At 36.9% G+C, this 22565-nt stretch overlaps 1 protein-coding gene, 1 long non-coding RNA gene and 1 pseudogene across 5 annotated transcripts in view; 2 read left to right on the forward strand and 1 right to left on the reverse strand.

Moving 5' to 3' along the window:
- The first annotated feature begins 837 nt into the window (after positions 1–837).
- Positions 838–22565, forward strand: part of COL11A1 (collagen type XI alpha 1 chain) — a 189117-nt gene continuing 167389 nt past the window's right edge. Inside the window, exons 1-3 of one of the 3 annotated variants that reach the window (XM_072968109.1) lie at positions 838–962; positions 1263–1462; positions 21635–21802. In XM_072968109.1, the coding sequence (XP_072824210.1) occupies positions 1357–1462; positions 21635–21802 (274 nt within the window). In that variant the 5' untranslated portion in view covers positions 838–962; positions 1263–1356. Of the gene's footprint in view, positions 963–1025; positions 1463–21634; positions 21803–22565 lie in introns of those variants that run through there. The other 2 variants (XM_072968110.1, XM_072968111.1) reach the window with 2 other exon arrangements.
- LOC140698283 (uncharacterized) lies at positions 996–2450 on the reverse strand. 2 transcript variants are annotated; one of them, XR_012075958.1, is made up of 4 exons: positions 2372–2450; positions 1768–1889; positions 1282–1444; positions 996–1129 (listed from the first exon to the last, which is right to left on the reverse strand). It is a non-coding gene; the product is annotated as an uncharacterized lncRNA (long non-coding RNA). The 2 variants fall into 2 exon arrangements; XR_012075957.1 differs by lacking the exon at positions 2372–2450 and adding an exon at positions 2146–2246.
- Positions 8681–9237, forward strand: LOC102541414 (superoxide dismutase [Mn], mitochondrial pseudogene; annotated as a pseudogene).

Here is a 22565-nt window from a genome sequence, read left to right on the forward strand (position 1 = left end):
GGATTACTTTGAGGAGGGGCAAGTAGAAGGAATTTAGAAACCTGCCCCTTCTCGTTATTTTCACTGTGGAATGACCATATTTTCAGCTCCTGGGGCCCATTTTGAGTTGCTGAGGGCCTAGACGCTTGGAGATCTCTGCTAGTTGCTTTCCTGGTCTTTCTCCTCCCCCTTTGCCCCCTCATCCGGGTTCAGGACGGAATCAGCTGGAAAATTAAATTACTCACCCCCTCAACGTCAGCTCCCATACATTTCTCTCTCCTCCTGCCTCAGAGTACAGTTCAGTTCTTAAAGAGACGAGCCTCTGAATGAAGCTAGGGCAGAATTTAAACATTCAAGAGAGAAACCTGTCAATTTCAGGTCTCGCAGGAGAGCTTCCCTATAAGATCATGGGTTTTGACCTCTTGGGTCCCTCCATCTCACTTTCATCCTTTTCTTCTAATTCTCGGTTTAAAAAATTAATAAAAAAATACTTTTCGGAGCAGGTAGAGCAGTTGAGTCCGCTGGTTCCACGTCTGCTATAAGAAGCACATTTTTGCACAAGGATAAGGTTACCTACGGCTGGCAGCCCAGAACTCCAGCGGTGTGGCGGAACAGACGCGGGCTCCTCCCCTCCCCCGCCGACGAACGAGAGGCTAACAGACGGGTGCAAGTAGACAAGTAGCTGTTTTTATTGAATACAGAAGCTCCTTGAAAACTCTGTGGGCTCCGGGGCTCTCCTGCAATTCCTTTCATTCCCAAAGTGCTAGAGCCAAGCACGCGTCCCCCGTAACTCCCTCCCATTTCTTCTCGGGGATTTGGGTTGGAGAGGAGGGAGGAGAGGACTGGGGAGGTGGGGGTGGTTGGTGGGCTGGGCTTGCCGGGAGACCTGATTCTTGGGCAAAGGAGAGGGGGGCGGGCGCCGGGCCGCCCGCGAGGCGTGTGATTGGGTCTGACCCTCAGCCGGCTTGTCAGTTTCGCCCGGGGTAAGGGGGGCGCGCGAGGGGAGTGGGCGGGGGAGGGGGCTGCCCAGAGCCTCTCGTCCGGCCCACTGACGGCATGAAGCCTTTAGGGGCACGCAGTCCTCTCAGATTTTTGGTTGAAGCCCCTCATCTGCCGTCAGTCTGAAGGCAGGGCCCCGCAGAGGACGGATCTGAGGGTCCCGGCCGGCGGGGCCAACCGAGAGGGAGAGGAGGGGGCGACAGACAGGAAGGAAGCAAACCATCAAATTCAAAGAAAAAGCCCTTTGACTTTTTCCCCCCTCTCCCTCCCCAATGGCTGTGTAGCAAACATCCCCGACGATACCTTGGAAGGGACGACGTTGGTCTGCAGCCGCAATTTCGTGGGTTGAGTTCACGGTTGTGAGCGCGGGGCTCGGAGATGGAGCGGTGGTCCTCTAGGTGGAAAACGAAACGGTGGCTGTGGGATTTCACCATTACAACTCTCGCATTGACTTTCCTCTTCCAGGCTAGAGAAGTCAGAGGAGGTAAGAAAAATTGGTTTGGGGGAGGTGGGAGAATGCCGTCGGTCTTTCTCAGTCTGTGCCCCTCCCCCTCTTTATCCTTCCTTCCCCCACCCCAATCCCCTCCCCCCCCCAAAAAAAACCAATTCTGTTAAATAAAATCCAGATTGTAGCTGCCATCAGGTTGGAAGTGAAGCCTGGAGAGAGATGGATGTAGGCGGGACAGTAATGGGAGAAGAGGTAGCAGGAAAAAAGATCTGTCAGGCACAGAGACTGCTGAAATGCCCTTCACCACTTTCCAGGGGCTTTGAAAAGAGGAAAAATATTACCTTAAACACAGGGGCAGTTGTACAAAGCTTTTGTTTGAGGAACGGTCCTTAGACTGCCCTTTGAACACATCTTCTGGTTTCTTCAGATTCAGATTCTAATGGAGTGCTTTTTTAAAGGTGAGCTGAGGAGAAAATATAGAGGAGGGGTATAAAATGAACCTTGATAAAGTTCTTTGTCTGGAATAAAGTGAGAAACAAGTTGTTTTACTTTTAAGGATATGAAGGAAAGTAGAGAGGGGGAATGAATCTTGAAGACTGAGAACACTGTATGTGTGTGTGTGTGTGTGTGTGTGTGTGTGTGTGTGATTTTGAAGAGATTTTAAATGGGAAAAAATGGCAGATGATAAGAAACGAGTGAAGATAGGGAAAACTCTTCACCCTGATTTCAGCCCCTTCCTCCTCTCTATGACCCACCCCACCCCCCAACTTCTTCTTGCAGGTTGGACGTGCAGTTCTCTTGGAGAATGATGAAACTCGCCAAGCAAATGGGGTGGGGGCGGAGGAATAGGGATTGGAGCGAAGGGGAGGGGGCGTGGGGTGGGATGGGAGGAGAGAGGTAAGGAAAAGTTCCTACGTGGCACCACCAAATATTCAATGACCAGACCTGCTCGGAAGACTGCAGCCCTGTCAGTACCCGAGGAGGGAGAGCGACTTCACTCCACCCCTCCGCCTCTTCCCTCCCCTTCCCCCGCCCTTTCCCGCAAAGGCATCTGGCTGGAGCGGTCCGTTAGGTGCTGTAGACACGGCTGGCGGGAGAACGCTTTTGGAGTTAAGGGAGCCCAAACAGCTTAGGGTAGAAAAGCATGCTTTGTCAGGAGTGCACAGAGAAGTGGGGGATAGGAAGGAGAGTGGTGCGGATTGGCAGAGGCAGAAAGAAATTGTCAACCCCAAATGCGCAGGCTTTAGCAGAAACCTGAGTCTGGCCTGGTAGGTGCCAAGATCTGAGTTCTCCCTAATGGGAGTTAGCGCTCCCGGAGGCCGAACTCTGCGAAACCACGTCTGTTATTTCTTTCCCACACTTTGTGATGTTCACCTTCCTGAGTAGCAGGCAGTGGTGGATTATTTCTTTGTGATTTTTCCTGGTGAATATAGTCAGGGCCGCACTAGAACTATGTTTGAATTTTGAAATAAGTTATGCTACTTACCTGAGTTCATTTATTTCTACGTTTTAAAGGATAAATAGTAGAGTCTTTGAAAGTGGAATCCATCAAAAGTTGGCATTTTACCTTTGGTACCTGGTCACCAGCTGGATTGGTCTGTTCTGTCAGCAGGTCTGCCCTCTGCTGGTTTTATTTTTTATTTGGAATTCAAGCATCTGCCTAAGTAAAGGAGGCCTTTAAAATTCTTACAACTGCAGTGATGCTGGAGGTCACCCGATTAGGGAAGTACAGATATGCTGTTTCTCTGTCAGCTTTTTCAGCTATTTGTTCAAATATGTGGGAAAAAGTATCATCATGGCAGCTATTTTTGAAAAAATGTAGAAACTAATACTTTCTTCAGTGAAGACAGATGAAGCGTAATTTCGAGAGACACTTGAATCATAGGTATTCAGGGATTATTTCGCTGAAGCTACCTGTTTCATTTCCACACTGGGCCTTCCTTCAAGCTCTAAGGATATCAGAAAGATCAAATTTTTACAGCTGTAATGCATAATTTTCTCTTTAAATCTAGCTGCATAGATTTAACACACTTAAAAAAGAAAATATCTCAGTTCCAGACCAAATAAATGTTGGACAAAGAGCCTTCCGTATTATTATAAAGCCATCTAATGTGAGAAATAGCAAAGTTTAAGGACCATACGTTGTTTCTGTTTGTCATTTTTGGCGAAATGTCTTGAATGTTATGTGATTGTTGGATATTCGTATTATAAGATTTGATATTTGTTTCACCAAGTTGCTTATTGCCTAGCTGGAAGCTACATATTTACTTAAACCTACTCTTGTATGCATTCTTGCAACTTAATAAACTTCAAAAAGGAAATAGTATATTGATGCTGAAAAAGGAAACCCTAGCCTAAAACATCATACAGGATGTGTGGAAAACTAAGCTAAGTGTCTGGCCTTTAGATTTGTAATTGAAGTAACAATGAGTAAGTTTCTAAATGAAGTATTATAGACTAGCATTATACTGTAATTCATTGATTTCACTGAGATATAGTGGTGTGATTTGGTTGCTAACCCAAAAGATAATTTAAAACAGCCTGTTTTCACCTAGCGTTTATAATTTCTTGGACTAAAAACACTAAAACCTTAAGAAGTTCTGGGTTCATAATAAATTAGACTCTAAAAATGTGTAGTTAGGATCCAGAAGCTTCTAACCTTGCAGAGAAAAGTTGTTGGAGTAATGCATTAAAAGAAAATTTATTAATTCACAGAGTCATATTATTTTACTTTGCAAATCCAAACTCTATCACTTGATAATCTTTAGCATACTTATTCAAAATTTTTAGTATTTAATATGATTTAGTATAAAAGAGTAAGCATTATTTTTATAATGTATTCATCTACATTAACTTTAATTTCATGTTTCATATATTTACTCATGGTTAATATAAATGTTTTATCTCAAGAATTTATAGATTCCATTTTCAATTAGTTCATTATTTATTATAGATAGAACCTGAGACTTACCTGGAATTTATAGACTATAGTCCGTGATTGTGTTATGATAGATGGTTTTAAGCGGTTTTAAAAAGATGTAAGCGAAATTGAGTACAAAGAAAAAATAATATCTAATTGAATAATTTTTCACTAATTAAAATGGTGTTCAACCTTTGGTGGTTAAGCCAATACTGTGCCTTGCAAAAAAGTTTATTAATTTTACGAGGAACTTTTAAAGTTTGTCAGCAATTGGTAGTGAGCCCTGCTGGAGTGTTTTGAGTGCCTGGGATCAGCAGGTGAAATGGTGCTGGCTTCCAGAGTATGTGCTAATCCAACTTTGCAAAGAGATCAAGTTTGGCCCTGTGGTTTCTTAATCAGAAATCAGTTAAAGGATCAGATATGCTTCTGATAACAAATGTAGTGTCTTCTACAGTTATTAATATTGTCTTTCTCTTTGTTTTTTTAAATCAAAATTGACAAAGTCTGTAACAGAGAAACAAGAAAAATAGACATCTTATCAGATGCATCTTCCTGCATGTTTTATGCAGATAGCCTCGGTTTAGGTGGCACATATATATTCAGTTAGTTATAGACACTTTCACAAAATTATCTATTAGTTCTGAAACCGAGTTTATTAATATCTTAATGTGACAGATCACTTTATAATTAATACTTAACTAGAATCTACTTTATAAAAGCAACTCTCTGCAAGGTATTCCTAGAGTTTTAAAAAAATTATGAAGTTGCAAAAAAAGATAGTATGTATGATTGTTTATGATTTATTTAATTAATTTTTAGGTTCTGTGTTTGCCTCAATTTGTGACTAAAATTGAAGGAGCACATTATTCAAGTTAAGTTATCCCTGAAATATAGCAAGGCTAACATGAACCGCTTTCCAGATTTGCATGTAGGATTCCAGCAAAAGAAAATTTAAGTAGTCACCTTTCTTTTCTAAAAATTTACTTCTTTTCCGAGACAGATCCTCTTTGCTCTTGTTGATTTATTGAAACGCTACCTATGTCATGATAATGAATGGACTCAAATCAAGTTTGATTGAGCCTGTATAATAAAAAGCTTTTTTCAAAGGAAGAAAAGATGTTCAGGTTTTTTTAAGAGAATGCTAGAGATAGAAATTCTTATAAAAATTGCTTCTCTAAACTACCTTCTCACTTTACTAACATAGTAAACTGAGGCATAGAGAATCCTCTTTCTCAAAAACTGAGGCATAGAGAATCCTCTTTCTCAAAAAAATATAAAACTATTCTTACAACATTCAAGATTTTTTTAAATGAGAGAAAAGATCTGCAATAGTGATAAAAATGCCTTAAATAATAGTAATCTGAGACTTTATAGGATAAAGAATTATTATTTAAGTGTATATATATTAGTGGAATATGGAATGACCAAATGCTACTTACATGTACGTTCCAAAGTTTATAGATTAGTGAGAAGATAGATTAAGTGAAAATGACTGATTTTAAGAGAAATGAATAGGCAATTATAGAATGCATTTAAAAATTCCTCAATTTCCTAAGTTTAGACATAGGTCATTTTTGATAACTTGTAATTGTTATTATACCTAGTTCATAATTCTATAAGGTTATCTGTATCAGAATAGAAAGCACAATAGTTCGTAAATTTTTTTTGTATACATTTGTTGCTGGATTAAGAATATCATTTTTCATTCTCTCTAAAGTCGTTAATGGAGGACCAGGCACAACTGAATTTTCAAGAACCTAAGAAAGTTATATATTTATTTCAAATAAGGCAAATAATGTCAAATTTCTATGCATTTCCAATTGACTTTAGGTTGATTGGGTGATATATAACATGTATAACTCTATGGTTTTTATTAATAAGTCAGATAATGAATGGATTTTTATTCAATATGAGTTGTTTGTTTAACAGTAATTATTTTCCAAACAAGTGGTCGATTTTGGGGGAAAAAAATAAGAGAGCATATAGTAGTGTAAATCATATTAAATTTTTATTTTGGATTGTCAAAGCATCTGAAATTATATAAACACCTTTTACTTCAGGAGTAAATGGACAGTTAATTTATAGGGAAGTAGTCACTCTTAATGGGCTACCGTGATGTGTTGTGCTGGCCACAACTATGTGGTATGGTATATGGTAGAGCTAGTATTTCTACCAAATGAAGTATTTTCTGTCTTTTGGGAAATGTAGTACATGTCCTTAGGGTTTTGAAGGAGATACTATGGAAATTAATACCTATACTCGTGATTGACAATTTATATAAATATAGGGTTTTATAAATATTGAACCATCACCAGCATTTTATATTTTATAATGGTGATAGTTAGGTGCTTAAAAGCCAGAATCTTACAGTATCCTAAGTACTTTTCTTTCTTGTCTACCTTTGGAGAAATAATTAAGTGCAGTTGGTGTAACCATTAGGAATTCAAGGCAACTACAGCGTGGAGGCTAAGAGCTGATCTGCATTTCTGCTTTTACTCCTCCACTTCCCTTATTTAATACTGGGGAAATATGACCTGAGCTGGGAGAGGAAACCACACTTTTTTTTGACCATTGAAGTTTTGTTCCTTAGCAGAGAAGAAAGAGTACACACAGATGTTCTAAAAAGTTGCAGTGCTCCCTAAATTCTGTCACTACAGAGTCCAGTTTAAATGCAGTTTTCAGTGTAACTCCTAGTGTACTATAATGGCGTCCCTATTCTAATTTTTTTTGCGATTTAATTCAGAACCTAAAGGTTTTGTTTTTCCTTTTAACTGCCTTCTACATTATGATGTGTCTAATATATTTATTTCTCCTTTCAAAACCCTAATATGATCTTATTTTTACGGATGTGTCTTTTTTTTCTGCTTCCAGTTGTGTCAGAACTCAATGTGAATGATACCAGCTGGTAGAGAAGATGAAAGTCAATTTTACAGTGATTTAGCGAGTAGTATCTGTTTATCAGTTGCAGTCTTTGGCCTACTACTGACTTGGCTAGTGGTTCTTTAGACATTGGCTGATCCCCAGACCTACTGTTATCTGGTAAAATAAACTCTTTGCTTGCTGCGCATGGAATTAGAGACAGTGCTATTAATTTAGGAGAAAGAACTCAGAGAAAAGAAAGGTTATCATATTTCAGAGTAAGAGACCAGCTTAAATACGACTTGACAATTGAGAACTAAAACAAACCTGTGTAAAAGTGCTTTAGCACAATCATCTTTTGCAATCCCCTCAAACCTTCTTTTTTTTCCCTTAAAAAGCATTTCTTTCTTATTTTAACCAAATTTAATTGCTCTTGAATGGCCCTGTACTGTACAGGCCAATGAAGGTCCCTATTCATAGAACTTGGGCGCACAGAGTGTCAGTGGAAGCTTCCTTCCTCTGTCTGACTGGTAGACTGACATCCGGGCTTAAAGGAGTGAACCTTGGACTGTAGGAGGTGGCTGGCTTTCCTTCCCTACTCAGATTTTCACAAACAGCTTCCCAAAGGGACGACTGCCAGAAAGAGCAGTCATTGCAATTCCTGACAAAACTAATAAGAAGCTCTAGCGAACTTTCGTACTTTGCGCTTAGATCACTCTGCAGAGAAAGAGCCGTAAATATTAGAGTGGTATTTCCCCTTCTCTCTTTAGACCAAGAGAGGTGCACAGCCTACTGCCTCCTGTCACTCTTCTTTTTGAACCCTGATGAGTCTTCAAATACTTCACTGGTTTTGAGGACAGATGTGTCATCCAAATGGTCCAGCATAGTGTAGAGCATCCTTCAGGATGTGTCCCTCTGTGTGTCCAGGTCATGATCAGCCTTTTCCCACCTGCTACAGCCCCACTCCCATTCATCCTGCACTTCAGGCACATTAAACCTCTTGCCTGTATTCTCCCCTATCTTTAAACGCACTGTTCTCTTTCCCTGGAATATCTGTTCCCCTCTCATCCATCTAGCAAATGCCTTCTCATATTTCAAGATTTAGTTCAAGCTTCATCTCTCCAGGCATATGTAATAATAAGCTGTAACACTGAGCGCACGCTTATTACGTACCAGGTCCTGTTGTAAGCACTTTTCATATAGCATATCATTTCATTCTGACAATTGCCCTGGAAGCAAACTAATACTAAAATCTCCATTTTACCCATGAGGAAAGTGAAAAACAGAGAAGTTCATTATCTCGATTAAGGTCATACAGCTACTATGAGATGGACCCAGGATTGGAACCCAGAGAGCCCTTGCTCTTGATCACTTGTCCATGTTCACTATGTAGTGTATTCTTACTGCTTCTGCACAGCCTGCCTGACTTTGTTTATGATTGTGGTACCCTGGGGCCCAACATTAATGCTCAAATCATGTAGCTGCACCACAGCAAATATGTAAATTGTGTGAATAACTTGAATGTCACCAAGGAGAAATATAAAGAAACTCTGGTGAAAGGTGATGTTACAATTCAGGTAGCTCTTCAGTTTGTATTAAAGTTCAGTGGTGGCGGACCCGACACCCTTTCCATTTTAGGGACAAACCTAAGCCCTAATGATGATGGAAAACCCAAAGGGGAGTGGATTCTCTAGTGGAAGCTAGAAAATGTTATTTTATTTCCTTTGACTAATTTAAGGAGAAGTTGACAGTTGTATCTGTTAGTGTTCAAGGCTCATTTTAGGGTTGGCCTGGTTTCATTAAAGAACAAGGACACTTACAAATTGCTGCCTGTTCTAATCAGAATCCATTATAAAGAACAACAGGTCTATTCCACTTTATGGGACTGATGTATGGGAGTATGTTTATTACTTTGCAATATAAAAATATCAGACCTGATTATCTAAAAGCTGTTTGGAATGTAATCAATGGGGAAAATGTATCTGAAAGACACGTGGTTCGAACCCTGCCCCCTAACACACACAAAGTATAATTATTTTTTAAAATTCTGATTCATATGTTAGCCTTCCTTTAGGAGTAGCTGGGGAATAATGACTGTGATTTAGTTTTCTTTCTTTCCCTAGTGTCTGCCAAGATGCCAGAATGCACAGTATATGATATAGTCACTGCTTCGATTATTAATTATTTTACCTTGCTCAACAGATTGAAACAAGGTCAAAATCTAGTTAACTGGGAGTGGAGTGAAGTGACCTTCTCACGTCTTGTTGTTTGCAGTAATTAGATCCTCCCTCCCTTTTCCTCTACTCATTCTCTGAAAGTAAATGAATTGCTACTTCTTTCTAGCTGTCTTCAGCTGGAAAATAGTTTTGCACAGTCTCTCCAAGATATCTTTATATATCTGAAGCAATTGATTGACCATATTACCTCTAAAACTGTAGTTGGCTTTAACATAGTAATCAAAAAGAGAAAAACAATATATGAAGTCATATTTTTGCTTTGACAGTAACATAAATCATCATTTCACTTGTCTACTGGTGAACAAGAAAGTTAAATCCAAGAATGATATCAATGTGTAAAAGCATTAATTGGGATAATTCCTGTCATATATTCATTTCTGAACCTTTTATTTCAATTTTATGTGCTATTAAGGATTGTCTGATTTTGCTTCATAACTATTAGAAAGAGTAGCCTGTCTATGTTTATTACTTTGTTTATTTTAGTAAACTAATTCTTCAGGTTAGAAAGTAATTTACATATTACTCATATAATTATTATATTATGAAATACCATCTTCGAAAGGCAAGGAGTCTGTAAAATTTCAAGCGCTTACTAAGATTAATATATAGTAGTTGTAGAATTTTTTGGATGAAAATTTTGTATTTTTTATATTCTGTTCCTATCTGTTGTATATTTTAGTTCCACTAAAATCATTAGGATAAACATTTTTATCTGCTTTATTTAGTGTGCCCTAAGCACAAAGAACAGAGCCTGTTGCATAGTAAGCATTTGGTACATTTTTGTTAAATGAGGATAAGGTGTTGATTGCAGCTCAGATAATTTTGATGTACAACCAAAGGTTTATGAACCTTCCGTAATAGGAAATAATGTATACAGAAATTAGGATATGCCTGAATTGTGTAACAGGGCACTGGAAGTCAAGTGAAAAGTTATTTATCTGCTAGGTGCATATCATTTGATAAATACCTCATTGCCAAACAGCTCTGGCTCTGCAAAAACTGATTTAAGTAGATCAAATGATTATGATTTTGATATTGATGATGCTTTTTTAAAAAATCTTCCTCTCCATAGCGTATAACAAATGCCAATAGGTATTGCTCTTCTCAACATTAAAGTCAAATGATTGTATTGAAAATATAATTTTAGTTTTATAATAAATGTATTTTAATAACTTTGACCATGCGTTTCCAACATCACAGTCTCACCTAGTGTTTGTTCTTCCTTTGCCATTCTTGAAGTCGTGACATCATTTCTGGTTTTGACTTTCAGTTCATATAGGCTTTTTATGACATGAGAAAGTTCAGGATTGAGGTTGTTCAATAACTATGAAAATTAAATGACTCTTTCCGATGTGCAGTCATTGTATTAGGTGCCAGGACTACGAAGATGGTATGCCATCTAGTCTCATGGAGTATGTATGTTACCAGGAGAGTGCTGGATTAGGGGACAAGACATAACACAAGGCAATATGGGTATATTTTTCTCTGTAGAATGGAATCATGTGACTAATTGAAAAGTGCAGGGAGGCTGCTAAGTTGGCAGGGTCAGTGCATACTTTGATATCTATCCCTACTAGGTGGTTCCAATTGCTTGCAACCATTGGCTTCTCTGACAAATAACCAGGAAGTAGGGCCATGCTGCTTTTTCTGGAATAGCCATCCTGTTGTAGAGTCACCTGGGGTTCTGAATGATACTTTAGTACAGTTAAGTCACACTTAATATGAAGCTATGACCATCATAGAGTTGAAAAATACGAGTGAATAATCTTCCTAGTTTAGAAAGGAGTATGTTCAACACATTTATAAAATCTATTATAAGACAAAGTAGCCTAACATTTTTAAACCTTAACACATGATTGTTCTTGTTACTAACCAAATTATAGCATGTTTTAGAACATAAAGTGTACATAGTGATTTTTTTGTTTCTGAGGGTTAATAGTTGGACCAAGATCTCTACATTGATTATTTGAAAGAACAAAATATTTATTGTAAGCATTTTTAAATCATAATGATTTATTTCAGGGAAATGTCCATCAAATAGAGTTTTAAAATAACCATAACCTTACTTAAATTAATTATAATTTAAAATAGCATTAATAGGCTATCAACTCCCACAGTTTCATTTTTATCCCAGACCTTGCCCCTGAACTTCAGATTCATATATTCAAAGGCCTCTTCAGCTATTTCCAGTGGCATTTACTAAGTCAAAATTAGCATGCTCAAAACTGAATTGCAGAACCCCCTTCCTGAAATCTGTTCCTCTCAGTCTTCCCCATCTCAGTTAATGGCAACACAATTAGTCACGATGTTTGAGCTCAAAAGCTTGGAGTCAGCTTTGACTCGTTTTCTCTCATACTCCACATCCACTTATCAGCAACTTCTGTCTGCTCTGTGTTTAGAATATGTCCAGAATCTGACAAAGTACTTCATCTCTCAGTCCAAGATGACAAAAAACCCACAAAATTTTACACTAGAGCAATCCTTCTTCTCTGCTCCCTGATTCCGCTCCAGTGACCCTAGGGTCTGTTCTCAACATAGCCAGCCACAGTTGTCTGAAACAGTAGTTGGTTCATGTTACTTCTCTCTCCTTAACTTCCAGTGGTTTTCCATCTCACTTGGAATAAAATCCCAACTCCTTGAAGATCCCACAGGACCTATACAATCAGCCTTCAGCATGACCTCACCCTTACTTCTCTGACCTCGTCTTTTATACCCCTAGTATTTCCTTTGCTGGAGACATATTTGTCTCCTTACATTTCCTCCATTATCTTGGACCACCTCCTATCTTAGGTTCTTTGCACTTGCTATTCCTTTTGCTTACAGTGCCATTCTGTAAAAATATCAGGGTAGAGGAACATCTTACGGCTTTCTAGAATTTGCTCAAATATCATCTTCTTATCGAGGCTTTTCCTGTCTTTCTTGTTTTATATTGAAATCCATGCCTCCTCAACCCTCCCTTTGCTCATTCAGTGCTTTGTTTTTCTCTTTGCTACCACTCAAATACTTGTCATTTATGAAAGGTAATGACATTTAAAATAAAGGTTGAGGTTTTATTTTAAGGCTTTGTATAAAATATAGAATCAAATAATTTTAGAGTACAAATATTGCCTTAAATAATCTGGGCAGCTTCTAGGCCATACTTCTCCAAATAATTCCCATGGCTTTTCATTTCATTTTACATATTTAGATATAGACAATATGACAGCCAAATTCCACATAGTAAAATATTGTACTTTTTTGATAGCCACCGAGCACATTGATCCAGTTGTTTTAAGAGATAATAGTTGAGGGGGAGGGTATAGCTCAGCGGAAGAATGCGTGCTTAACATGCATGACGTCCTGGGATCAATCCCCAGTACCTCTATTGAAATAAATAAATAAACAAACAAATAAAGAAATAAACCTAATGACCTCCCCTACCAAAAATTAAAAATAAAAATAAATTAAAATTAATTTTAAAAAAAGGAGTTATAGTCATGTGGAAATAGTAATGGGAGTTTGTACTTTGTTTCACTGGTTTACTAGAACAATGAGGTAAGACTTGTAGTTACTTAGAAAGTAGAGGGAAGATGTTTCCAGCTGTAGCCCTAGAAAGCAATTACAGTTTAGATTTCATCAGGAAGATGTAAACAAATGTTGATATTAAAAGCAAATTCATTAATTGTTCCTAATTAACATTAAATCTGGGATCCTGTGTTTTGCAGATTTCCCTTAACCACTAGGTAGGTCAGAATTAGAATAAATCGTGAACAGTGACTGGTCGCGAGTACAATGATTTTGATGAGTCGTATTTTTCCATTAGTTCCACTTCAGAATGTTTTACTATGGATTTTTGTCCTTGACCTTTCCAATTTTGAATTTCACTGTGTAATTGATTCTTTTTCAAAAAACTGGTATTTTCACGGAGTTATAAGGAAGTACATTTACATTTGATCATTGAGTTTTTATTTTCTGAAATGGTAGTACCAACAGGTTTGTTAAGTGTTTGGTTTCATAAAATTAACTATAAAACTCCTAAAACTCCAGGCTCCTGTTTTATATTGTCTTTGTCCATGTTATTCTCAATTTGATGCTGTTCTTTGTTTGAATATCAAATACCATTTTTTCCCAAGAAGCGTAAGATATTTCTTCTCCAAAACTTGAGTCTTGAGGTGCTTACATTTATTTTATTCATTTTTTTCCTGTAGGGAAATATATTCTTTAAAAATAGGCTTAAAATGGCAAAACATTTAAGTTTAATGTAGAACTCCTTGGGGGAAAATAAACTGTAAACACTTTCCATGCCCAGGAATATTTAATCTAAACTGAATGACTATAATCTTAAACTTGCAATTTACTAATGTATTCAAGCGGTTCATTTCTCTCATTTTGTACTTTTTTTGTCTACAATGATTAGGTTATAGAATACAGACAAAAAAATCTGGTAATTTAAGCCAAATAGAGTTGTGTTGGAACATAGGTCACTTATGTGATTTAATTGCCATTATTTATGCCACTTAGGCATTTAAAGATGGACTTCCACACCTCTTTAAATATGGGAAAATTTAAGTTGATCTGTTTTATTTTGTAATACTTCATGTTGGTTTATAATACAAGGTTGGTATGTGGCATATGTGTGTCTGAAATAAATGCAGGAATAGCATCAGAGGAAAGACACTGAAATATTAGTTCTTTAAAAAATCTTTTAACAAATAGCAAATCAGGCTTAATTTAGTTATACTAATATCTATGCAATGTGAAGACACAATTGTTGAAAGTGAAAAATATTAATGATATCAATGTATTAATGTCAAGTGGTGCTACAGGGTGGTAATGGAGCAGTGAACACAAAAATATAGATTTGAGATTCACTTGTTGCTTAAGCTAAGTCCCAGGAAGCCTCCTGGGGTTACATGTCCCTAGGATAACATAAGAACATGCTGGAGAGATTGCTAAGCATCATATAATTTTCATGGATGATATCTAATGGACCTTTAGAGACAGAAAACTGTTCAGTCTTCTACTGACTATCCATAGATTTCCCAAGGTAGTCAGAGGAAATGAATAACAGAAATCAGGTGAATTACAGTTCCAGGGAGACACTGGTGCTGCTCATTGGAACTATTAGAGATGTTCAAAAAGGTTAAAATGTTGATACAATAGTGCTTTTAAGTATTATTTTCATTGAGTGCTTTCTATGTCTTAAACATAATCCTCATAAATTAAAATGCCTTATTTCATTGTCAAAATTTGGCTATACTGAAGAAACTAAAAGTCTCAGAGGGGTAAGTAGCTTACCCAAACTTACACAGATAATAAATGCTGAACGTGGGTTAGAAGATGAGCTGTTCCCACGGCAGAAACTGAGTTATTAATTGTTGTCTATTCACTTGTCATATCCTACATTTTAGACTCTTTATTAAGGGCTCTTATGGTTTTGAAATATAGCAGAGCATTGATAGCAGTTAAATTGTAACAGATAATCACTTCTCTCTTATTTTTCCTTTTGCCAGTCCTTCATCTCACTACCACGGGAATACAGGAGCACTCCTTTTTTTTTTTTTTTAATACTTATCTAGGGCAACAATGCATGCATTTCATGACTGGGTGGGAGATGTTTTATAACTCTTTCTGTGTTTCATTTTTATTTCTCTCTTTAATGATGTACTTCATATGTGGCCTGGGATGTGAAGCACAGGTGAGGATAATTGACTTTCAAGTAGTGGGGAAAGCATCTCACATACCTTAGAAAAGTCACCTCAGACCTATGTTCTCGCCATCCCTGATACGAATGGAAACCACTTGTCAAGCTCGTCAAGGTGCTGTTTATAAAGGCGACTTCCCCGGCCCTCTTCTTTTTCCTTCTGAGACGGATGAGAAAGAAGCTTCAACTCTGAGACAGGATGTAGCTGGCCATTTACTCATTTATTCACTCATTCATGAAACATCTCTGTTGATTATTTAGTTTGTGTCAGCTGCGGTGGTATTTATGAATACCACAGTGAGCATCAATACTGCCAATGTTTCCTGTCAGATAGTTTACAGTCTATCAGGGGAAGCAGACATTAACCAACAAATTACAAGCTTGGCAAAGAGGGAGAGAGAGAGAAAGAAATTAAGTGGCATGAGAGGTAACAGAGAGATCACGACCACAATTTAGACCTACACTGTGCCTGAGATCACACAGCATGAAAATGAGATAACTAAGCAAGCAAACAAAATAGAGTGTGGAGTTATCCAAGAGGAATATAGGGCATTTGGGATCATATGAGAGGGTCGCTTAACCCAGCATGGTGGGGTTAAGTAATGATTTCCTGAAGAACGTCATGCCTAGGCTGGTATCAAAAGGTTCATTAGTTCTGAGTCCACTGGGTTTCAACCCTAATTACCCGTTAAATTCATCTGGGAAACTTAAAGCATATGAATGCCTGGGCCCCACCCCAGTCATTCAAGTTATTTAGCATGAGAGAACTACTCCATTAGTTCCAGAGTAGGACCCAGACATCTATGTGTTTGAAAAGCTCTCCAGGGGATTCTAATGACAGTTAGGACTGAAAAAAATCAAGTCAACTATCCATAGCCTATTAGGGAAGGGTTGAAAAAAATCTCCAACAAAGGGAGTACAGTACATTTTAGAAACTGAAAGTTTATTTCAGCTGGAACAGAAAATTTGGGCTTGGAAGAACAGATAGAAGTTAGTGTAGATGTCTCACTTGGAGTTTGTGGCTGTGACTATTCATGGAGGAGACGTGATTTTTCTCAAGGTCTTCAGTGGCCATGATGCATCAGGGAGAATTTGGACATCTAAATTCATTCAATGTTGATGTCTTATCAGGACATGACTAGTTCTGTTTTCTTGAACTCTGTGCTGTCTTGGACCTATGCTGTCATATTTGATATTTCTGTCACCTCCCTCCTCATTGATGAACCTATCCTTCAAGACTCAGCTTAAAAGGACCACATGGTAGATATTTTAGCCTTTGTGGGACGTATGATCTCTGTCAGCTACCAAGCTCTGTCATTATAGTGCAAAAGCATCAATGTATAAATGAATGAATGTAGAGCTATATTCCAATATAAACCTTTCATGTAATTTTCATGTGTCATAAAATATTATGCTTCTTTTAATTTTTTTAATCAAGTAAAAATATAAAAACATTCTAATCCCATGTACCATACAAAAATAGGCATCAAGGAGGTCTTAACCCATAAGCACAATTTTCCTAGTCACTCTTCTAAGACATTGTTACACGTATCAACTCTGCTCTCACAAAAACTCCTTTAGGTATACATTTTATTTTTCTTGTTTTACAGATGTGGAAACTGAGGCACAAAGCAGGAAATGTGTCCAAATCACACAGATGCTAAATGCTAGATGTGGGATTCAGACCAGTCTGGCTCTCCCAACACATTGCATTGCTGCTCTATACTACTTACTGGTTATGGGAGTATGTGAAGAAGTTTAAAGGAGGAATGAATTAGAGACTAAACAGTCAAAGCATTGTGTGACATCAGAGCAGTAGCTCAAGCAGACACCATAGGCACCAAGGAGAAAAGCTTAGAGACCTGGGGTAGCCTGATCAGTGAGTTAGTGGAGGTGTTCAAGAGCTCAACAGAACACAATAGGAAAGACAGATTAGGCCCTCTCAAATGTTTGTTTCAAGATAAGAGAGCCCTATGGACTTCAGAGGAAGTTGCTTCTATATGTTTCACATTATTGTGTTTCACAGTTAACCAATATTTTATATAGTCTGTGTGTGTGTGTGTACTTGTTCTCCTTTAGTTTTGGAAAAAGTCAGCTGTAGGCAAATAATTAAAACTAAGTGTGAAAAGTACTGTGATAGAGGGGAGTGTATCTAACCCAGCTTTGGGTGATGGGAAATGCTTTCAGGAAGAAATTGCACATTGGTTATATTTTGCTTATTCCTCCGCATAGGATTTATCAAAGCTCAGAGACAGGAGAAAGAACATGGTGGGTAGTCTGGGAAGTCTGAGTCCAGTTTGGTTGGAACACTGAGTGAGGAAGGAATTAAGGGGTCATGAGATGGAGATGCAGTAGTGATGGGGAATTGGGAGAATAAGTGGGTGTGTCCAGATCATCAGGATTTGTTATGCAAGGTATATGCATACAAATGGAAGTTAATGGGTTTCCCTGAAGGAGTTTAAGCAAAGTGACTTGAGGCATGGAGTTTTGGAAGCTCCCCTAAGCGGGTGGTATGCAGATTGATGAGAAAAGGCATTGAAACCAGTTAAATGGCTATTGTAGTAAAGCACTGGGTCTGCTATCCTATTCTCCCATTTAGTAAACAAAAAAGTCTACAATAAAAGGCAGGAAAATATTATTGAACAAAATATTGTGCTGATTGAATACATCTGAAATGTTAATCAAGGTCTGTGTCAGTATTGGCAACATAGAAACAAAATATTAAGGACATTTAAGAATTGATTTGAATATGGAAATTTTACTTTTTTAGATATATCGAGTTAATTTACAATAAATTATTGCTTTTAATCTTTAAACAGTTGAAGTTCAGTTAATAACATATGAAGAATAGTTTCTCCCTGTGTGTGAGTGTATATAAAATCGTAGAACCCATATAATGAGAATTGGTTAAACGTTATAACTATGAGATCAAATAACAGGCAGATTTCAGAGTGGCTTAATTCATGATTTAGTTTACTTGAAAGGAAAAAAACTTTGAGTTGATTAACTGAGTTTTACGTTTTTGTAACTTTATATGACTTTTGGGGAAAAAAACTATTTGAAATCCTTATTACCTATCCCTATTAAATTATTTTTGGTAGAGTGAATTATTGCTTCATATCATGTGTCTCTACACAGAACTTGGTTTAGGCTTTAAAAATAGAGTTCTCATTTTGAGTCCTGTGGAGGGAGTGTGTTTTTATCACATTACTTTCAAAGGAGAAACTAACAAATGTAACAAAGCCTGTGCTCTTGGAAACGATCATCCTGTTAAAGGGTAGTTTGGAGAGAAGGAAAGTTGTGGTTCATTTTATGTATTATTTACTGATGTGTAGCTGGGACCCTGACCATGGGGCTGCATCCTTTTCTTCACAGAATTACGGGTTTCATAGCTGTGTTCATGTAGATCCTGGAGGCTTTACCCTTTCCCGATGTAGTTTTGCTAATGGCTTCAGAGCAAGAAGATAAGATAAAATAAGCAGATAAGATGCTGTGCTTCTAGAAACAGTCTCCTTCAGAGTAATTTATACCCTGAAGCATGGATTGAGGTTAATTTAAAGCAAATATAAACATGAATCAATGAACTGACTCAAGATAATATAGTGTATTTATGTTTTAAGTTTCTTTTTGCAGCATTTTTATTTATGGGCTGTAGCAATGAGGATGACAAAGTGGAATGAGCCAGATTCAATGGTTGCACAGACTTCAGGAGTGCTTCGTTTGCTTTCTGGTTCTCAGTTCCTTCATCTGCGCAGTGGGGACAAGAGCACGTGGCCTGCAAGATCTGTGAGGGTTAAAGCTATGAAGAACTTAGCCTAGTGACCGTCAAGTATTAGGTCTCTGGGCACCGCAGCTAATATAGTTATTATTTTCTTAGTTTTATGACAAGACAAAAGAAGAATGTGAGAATATTCAGGTATCTGACTGGCCTAAAAAATTGGCCATTGCAAGCAGGACTACTGCAAAAAGTATTCTTGAATATTGTTGTTATTCTTTTAAATATTCCAAGGCTAAATTAAAGAGTATCATACTTGATAGGGTTAATGATCCCTTCAAAATGTCTGATTTCCATAAAGAAATGGATTTTTGATTTTTAATAATCCAGATATGTACTCTTCTGGATATGTTGATTTTCATTCAGTAGCTTGATAAAATAGGTAAACAGTTGCTATTATTAAAAGAAAACATTTGTTATAAGGTAAAAAAGTATATAAAGCTTCATTCACATATGTTTGTAATTTAATAATTAATTTAAGAAATGACCAGATGCACATTACTCACACACTCATTTATTCATTTGTACATTCTATAGCTAACTCTAGTTATTATAAAAAAGTGTTAATTGAAACTGTTAATTTTCAAAGAATACCACTCTGTTGCAGGTCACTCCCTACTCTGTGGAGTGTGATAAATTGTGGTGATGGTATTTCCTGATTCTACAGTCAGTTCCATTTTCATTCTCATTAACTCCTCCGAGTGACAGTGGATTTATAAAACTCAACATATTTTGAAATTTGATGACAATTCTGTATTTTTTAACCAACAACTGAAATTTTCAAATCAATAATATTGGTCTCAATTTCTTCCAGAAGTGACGTCTTTTCCTTCTGTGCAAAAGAGTACTGTGTGTGTCTCTATAAAACCCTAGACACTGCCTCTTAAACAGTCATCGTGCCTCCTTAATTAAAATCTAAATACTTGCAGTAGGGACTATGTCTCAGACATGCTTAGTGATACATTGGCCAACACAAGGCCTTCTCTGAATACTTTTATTTTTGAATAAAGATAGAAAGCCAATAAAATACAAGTATTTTGAGTAATATGGATTCTAAAATCTGTTTTTATAACAATGCTTACACCACATGATTCATGTTTTGACTTGCCTAGTGAATTAAGTACATAATTAGTTGTGGGCCAGGGAATTTCAGGGTCTAAAAAGAAATCATTTATTTTTCTATATCTGGTTTGTTTCATGTAGCATAATGTTTTGAAGGTTCCTCCACGTTGTAGCATGTATCAGAACTTCATTCCTTTTTTGGCTTTTTTTGTATGACTGTACTACATTTTGCTCACATATTGATTGAAACTTCGGTTGTTTTCACCTTTTTGACTGTTGTGAATAACGTTGCAAAGAACATTTGCATACAGGTATCTGTTTTAAGTCCTGACATTCAATTCGTTTAAATATATACCTAGCGGTGGAATTTCTTGGTAATATGGTACTTCTATGTTTAGCATTTTGAGGAATATTATATGACTCCACTTACATGAAATTTCTAGAATAGGCAACTTCATAGAGATGGAGAGTAGAGGACCAGTTGCCAGAGCCTGGGCAGAAGCAGGGAATAGGGAGTTAATGCTGAATGATTAACAGTTTCTATTTGGGATAGTGAAAAAGTCTTGGATACAGACAGTGCTGATGGTTGCACAGCATTGCGAAGGTAGTTATGCTACTACACTGTACATTTTTAAATGGTTAAAATGGCAAATCTTATGTTGTATATATTTTTCCGCAATTTAAAAAATGAATAGCATAAGAAGTGTAATATACCGAAACCAATAAATTCTACAGGATAAATGAGTGAATTGCATGGTATGTGAATTATATTCCAGTAAAGCAGTTTGAAACATTGAGTTTACCCGAAAAGATTATACTTACAAAAGGGAGGTTTAAGGTTCCAAAATTATTTTATGTTGACCACTTCATGGTAGCAGGAGGTCACTGGAAATGGATTGGATTTGGGAAATTTCTGCTTCTGCCAACGAACAATCCTGCGCTAGACACCTTACAGCTACATAAAAGGGGAAAAAAAGAATTACTTGTCTCCAGGGGACTTCCAATTTAAATCATAAAGCATGAAGCAATGTCCATGAAGTTACTCTGGCAAATTTACAGGATTAAAAATCAACAAATTATACATAGACACATATATTCATGCACACTTAACACAGGTGCACACAGATACTCAGATATATACATTCTCACAAAATGTACACATATATTCATATATACTTTGTAAATAACTAACATGGGAAAGCACTCAAAATAAGGGAAGTATATTTTGCTACCTATTCTTTTAGACATCTTTTATCTCTGGGTATACAGTATGGCTTAGTAACTGCATATTTTTCAATATTTATATATGACATTCATTATGGGTTTGAATCTTCAAAATCACCTTTGTTTAGATTATGAATAGTTGAATAGAGATTCTATTAGAAATTAATGGAATATATGTGGAATATATACCGATGCTGGCTTTCTCAATATCTGTTTTGCTTTTCTGTCATTTGATTTCTTATTTGAGATATTTAGTGTTTGAGAATATTATGGTTTATATTTTACATGCTGCGCCAGTCCTCAGCTTTCCCTACCCAAATGTTAGGGAAGCATGGCACGTGATAAATAGATTCGAGCTACAAACTATTTCCTCTGTTAAAAAATACTTATTTTAGTATTAGCGCATTTGTTCCATTTGTTTTCTTTTTTTTTTTAACTTACTTTTCAGCTGCTCCAGTCGATGTACTAAAGGCTCTAGATTTTCACAATTCTCCAGAGGGAATATCAAGAACAGCGGGCTTTTGCACAAACAGAAAGAATTCAGAAGGTTCAGATACTGCTTACAGAGTTTCAAAGCAAGCACAACTCAGTGCCCCAACAAAACAGTTATTCTCAGGTACGTTCTCTTCATTGCTATGCCTGCTACTGCCTTGCTGATTATCATTATTTATTTTTCTCATGCTGTATAACGTACTGTTGTGGGGAGATTTTTCATAATGTCTTGAAAAACACTCGGTGAATACTTTCTTTCTGCCTGTGAAAGCACTAATTAACTTAATAGCACTAATTGTCTGGAAATCATGAAAATGTAGGGAAAGCGGTTGAATAGTGAAATGACAATTTCTGAGTATCACATATTCTAAGCAGGTAATTTGTTACGAGTGCTTGTCTGCTATTGGATACACGTCATTTATTTTTTCTTATGTTTTACTAAGTTGAGTGTCCTTGTTCTAATTTAACAGAAGAAGAAACTGAGTGTCACTGAGACTCTCTGACTTGTCCAGATTACAGGGGGCTAGTATTTTTAATGCAGGTCTTATCTGTTGCCAAGGTCAATATTGTCTGTAATATGAAGCATTCCTTTTTTGTGCTTTGGGATCTTTTAAGAAGCAATGTATCATTTAAATTCTTCATATTATCCTCTACTGTCCCCACTGAAAGAAATTCGAATTCCCTATTTTCATATAAAACTACTTTGTAACAATAGAAGAATTATGAATCAAGGGGCCAAAAATATTGCAAAACAAGATAGCATATTTTTCAGGGAAGAGCATTTAAAAGTATTTTTGAAAACACATTTATTTTGATAAATCATTGATTCTTCCAAAATATTTCTAATTTTGCAATAATTTGTGGTGGACAAAAGTAACCAAACTACA

The sequence above is a fragment of the Vicugna pacos genome, chromosome 9 (genome assembly GCF_048564905.1).
Source record: "Vicugna pacos chromosome 9, VicPac4, whole genome shotgun sequence".
NCBI classification, from domain to species: domain Eukaryota; kingdom Metazoa; phylum Chordata; class Mammalia; order Artiodactyla; family Camelidae; genus Vicugna; species Vicugna pacos.